Below are 4570 nucleotides of genomic sequence, written 5' to 3'. Positions count from 1 at the left end.
TACAAGGTGGTCCATCCAGGAGCTGTATCTATGGTAGCTCCTCTTCTTCCTAATAACACACATACACACATACACACACACACACACACACACACACACACCCCAGTCATATAAATGGTTCTGTGATACAAGGTGACTCAGATAACCTTATCTCTCTCCCTGGCCACAATGATTGACTGAAAGAATAGTCACAAGTTCCAAGCTGGGCTAATCAGAGTCATTCCCAAAAATTTCAAACTGGAACTCAGAGAAGGCCTGCTTCCCTCTCGGCTTGTGGAGCTATTAGACATGAAAAGCATTTGCCCACCTTGTGGAATTGGCCAATTTGACAGAATGAGATCAATATGCAAAGGAGTATGGGAAGAAAGACCCCAAATCTCCAGGTCCAGTCATTCCTGAAACCACCTCTCCCCCACCTTCCTGTGGTGTGACTGGGTTAGCCAATAATTCCCCTCTGGCTGAAATAAGTTTGAATTAGGTTTGTATAACTTGCAACACAGAAGGTCCTATTTAATATAACATCCACAGGGTTCAAACTATTCTAACAAAACTAACGGAGTGCAGGTCATAAAAGAGAAAAATTGCCATCCTATCTTACAAAATGATGCAGATAGAATATCTTTCCATCATTATTTAAGAATGGGAGTGATACTCACTTACCAAAGATGAAGCCTAGGCTACACAGGGCTGCCAATGTTTACAACGCAATTCCCAGAACTATCGTAGTGCCCGGCACATAGTAAGTAGGTGCTTAAGGCACACTCCACTATACTTTCCATAGTAAACAGAAGATATATAGTAAGCAAAACATTGAATATAAATTATGAAAATGAAGACATGAATTCCCTCAAGAAACCTTAGGTATGTCATTTCACCTTTTTATGGTTACATTCCCCGTGAAAAATGTGGGACTAGATTCTCTCTTCAGTCCTTTTTAGCCATAAAATGCTATGATTCTATACATACTCAAGAATGCTAAAAAGGAGTCTTTTAAGGCTTTGGACATGCAGATAAATGGGTATACAGTAATAAAGAAGGAAGCATAAAGAGAGTGAGAAAGAATAACCTGCCAAAAAAAAAAAAGTAACTGGGGGAAAAGCACCACAAAAATAACGGGAAAAAACCATCAGTGATATGATAAAAGAGGTGATTCCGATATGCCATCATCCTATTCCAACCAGTTTCTGTGGTCAGAAGTTATCTCTGTGCTGGATTCAAACCACCAGCCCAAGGTCCTGCCCCTTCATGGCCCACATAATCCATATGATGGCCCCTTCAGGTTTGCCACGTATTTCTCTTCCGAGTTGGCTTCCTTCTTCTGCCTTCAGTCCTAGATGTTCTCAGCTCCTCTCTCACCATTCCAGATAGTTTTTTGTGTTACCAAAGGAATGTATATCCAATTATATTGTGTGCCCCTAACTTTGTTTCCACCTTCTCCCCTACAAAGACTGATGACCAAATGTCCATAATTTCAACTTATTGTTTAAGTTTGCAACCTAGGGTGCTTAGTACAAGTAATCATAAAATGGTATCTCTGTAAGGTGACTCATTTATACAGAGCTTCTCTAACAAATTGACCTCATGGTTTTTTAGGAAGAAAGCCTTGAATAGGGAACCTATTATTGCAATTAACAACTGATATTGCACTATTACTATATATCCACATAGTAAGTACAATATGCCAGCATATTATACTATGCATATATACTATGCTAAGCATTTTGTACGCATTGATTCATTTAGTTCTCACAACACCCCTATAATATAATGGCCATACTAATTATTATCTACACTTTAAAAGTGAAGAAACTGAGACTCAGAAAGAGTAACTTACTCCTGGGTACACGGCTAGTAAGTACAAGAGCCATACTTATCTGATTCCAGAATCCTTACTCTTACCCATTATGTGATCCATAAGGGTATTGATCTCTGAGTGAAATTGGGAGACGCTTTGCGGGAATCAAAAGCAGAAAGACTAGGGAACCGAAATCAACAAGATCTGCTTATCAATTTTGCTTAGAGTCAGCCCTATTTGAAGTAGAACCTTGTTTCCATTATGTACCAATAGATTATCTGCCATTTTGCATTGTGAAAATGTACCCTCCATTATCCAGGCTAATCTAGTTGACTGTAGAATGCTGTACACAGACATTACAATGACGGACAACTAATTCAATCTACTCTGCTAGAGAGATGCTACTGTTAACATCCTTTCAACTTTTTCCCTATAGCTTTTGATGCAGAGCACTTCACATATGCCACAACTATTCCCTCCTACAGTATCTAGAGCAAGGAAGTAATTGAGAATTACTGGGAAGAGAGAGAGGGTGGGAAGGAAAAGAAAGAAGGATTATAAAATGAGGTAAAAACAAGATACTACCAAAAATGTGTTTTTTAAGAAAGAAAAGGAAACCAGAACAGGGTGACTAATTGTCTGCTAACTTGTGATTCAGGGAGAAATGAATGTTTATGCTCCATTACTAAACAAAGAAAATAATTTGATCATACACTAGAAATTATGTGTTTAAACAGTCACGGTAGAGTTTTCCTATGTCACAGAATAAAGAGATATTAAGTATTTCCTATAGAAGTGAGACCTTACTGCTTGTCACCTATTCAGGGTCTGTAGTAGCATTATTCATCACTAAGCAAAAATCTAATTATTTTTAGATTCCACATCCTCTTCTAAGTCCTCTAAAATTTTCATCTATTTACTAAGACTTTTAAGTACATGGGACAAAAATAATGCCAGCCCCTACTGAAGAGTAATCAGACTTTTCTATGTGATAATCAGTAAGACTCCAGTTTTAGTGAAATGGAAGCTGGGAAGCAGTCTAGCAAACTCTTTGGGGTCAATCAGGAATTAATCTAAACGGAGTACAAGGTTGGATGAAATGTAGCAGAAATTGTGTCTCACTGTAGCAGAAGTTGTGTCTCACTGAAGTAATCATGTTATGTGTTAGGAGGTTTGGAAGTAATACTTAACTGAAAAACTGTTTTAAGCTAAAAGAGAGTGGCAGGATCTAAAGTAATACACTATTAAAAATATTTAAAAGCAAAGGATCTGTAAAATATACTAGGTGAAGACCCTAATGCCCTCATTCTAAATCCAGTTTCTTATTCTAACCAATGTGCATGAAACAGGAAAAGGAGCAGGGAGGAGGGAAAGTATTTGAAAAATTGCCAGAGTAAAAAATCCCATAATGAAATTTCGCTCATTCTTGGAGAAATGAAGTAGAATTAGATGCTTCAGTGGTGGTGAATTCCAGAATCTGGGTAGCTTCCAGTAAATGAAGCTTTTCTATAACGTCAAATGCAAAAGCTATCTGTGCTATCAACATAATGAGCTTGAGCTTTTAAAATCCTATTTCCTCATACCAAATTGTTTGAAACCTTTAAGATAAAAACTTCAATGAACTAGTGTTCCAAGCTTTTAATATTTTCGTCCTTGAGCAAGCATGTCAGATTAATCTTCGAACTGCAATGGGCAGAAAGAACCTTCAACCAAATTCTTAAGCCCATGTCTCTCTCAAAGCATGTTAATAATGTAAGCAGTTTCATTGGCTATTAAGATTTTTAACTTTCCGAATTCTCCACTGTATTACTGTTTTTTAAGGCTAGGAGGCAGGGGATCAAGAATGTCATTCCATCCTGAAAACAAGGGATGTTATTTTATCTTTATACTCACTTAGCACTTAGTACACTGTCAGGCACCCTGTAGGCATTTAATAGGTACTTTTGGAATAAGTTGATGTAATGGCCTAGGAAGAGCATGGAAATCTTTCTGAGGACAGGTGAGTCCAAATCCTGGCACTGCTGGGCAACAAAGACCATCTCCAGAATTAGAGTTATCTATCGAGGTAAAGCAGAAATTTGCACGTGTCTCTTCAAAGTGTCACCAAGAGGATTGACTGTTTCCTGAGCTGCCACCCAAAAGCCACTTATAGAAGGATCATATTCGTCTCCAGCTTCACCATACCTGGAAAACTCCTGCCTTGCCTCTCTACTCCCCCTTCTTTTTCCTGGGTTTGGGTTTGCACTCCCAAAACTTAAGTTCACAATTTTGCAAGGCTGGTCTAACCCAGACCGCGATCCCCTCCCCATTTCAGGGCGTTTTTCCAGCGTCCACTGGGAGGGAGGCCAGGCTGTGCTATAGGCACCAGGCAGGATCCACACGGTGGCTCCGCACACCTTAGAGGGTGAAGGCAGAGGGGTGGCGGGAAGCGGTGGGGACTGGGGGAAGAACGAGTTCAGGACCTGGGCACTATCCAGACGTCTCTCATCCCTCCCCAAAGCCACGGCGCCAACCGCCCAAGACGCCAGGAAACCATCAGCAGGGGCAGGGAGCGCGGGGTCGCTCTGGGTCAGGACTGAAGAAGAGGGACTGGGTGGGGGTGGGAGGTGAAGAACTGAGACGGGGCAGGGGACAGTACCTGGTGTGGCTGTGGTTGCGGGGACAGTCCTTCTTCTCCATGATGGCCGGCACGCAGTTGGTGAGCTCCGTCCAGTCGGCGTGCAGCCCGCAGCTCCAGCCGGTGGAGAAGCGGGAGAAGAGCCACGTCTCCTTCTT

At 41.0% G+C, this 4570-nt stretch overlaps 1 protein-coding gene across 1 annotated transcript in view; it reads right to left on the bottom strand.

Annotated features, from left to right (window-relative positions):
- Positions 1-4564, bottom strand: part of HS6ST3 (heparan sulfate 6-O-sulfotransferase 3) — a 771050-nt gene extending 766486 nt beyond the window's left edge. The window contains exon 1 of the mRNA XM_011970656.1: positions 4434-4564. Coding sequence (XP_011826046.1) covers positions 4434-4474 — 41 coding nt within the window. The 5' untranslated portion in view covers positions 4475-4564. The remainder of the gene's footprint in view (positions 1-4433) is intronic.
- Between the last annotated feature and the right edge of the window lie 6 nt (positions 4565-4570).

This window comes from Mandrillus leucophaeus, unplaced genomic scaffold, assembly GCF_000951045.1.
Source record: "Mandrillus leucophaeus isolate KB7577 unplaced genomic scaffold, Mleu.le_1.0 Scaffold960, whole genome shotgun sequence".
Classification (NCBI taxonomy): domain Eukaryota; kingdom Metazoa; phylum Chordata; class Mammalia; order Primates; family Cercopithecidae; genus Mandrillus; species Mandrillus leucophaeus.
Note: the sequence above shows the minus strand (reverse complement) of the source record. Positions and strands in the feature narration are given on the sequence as shown.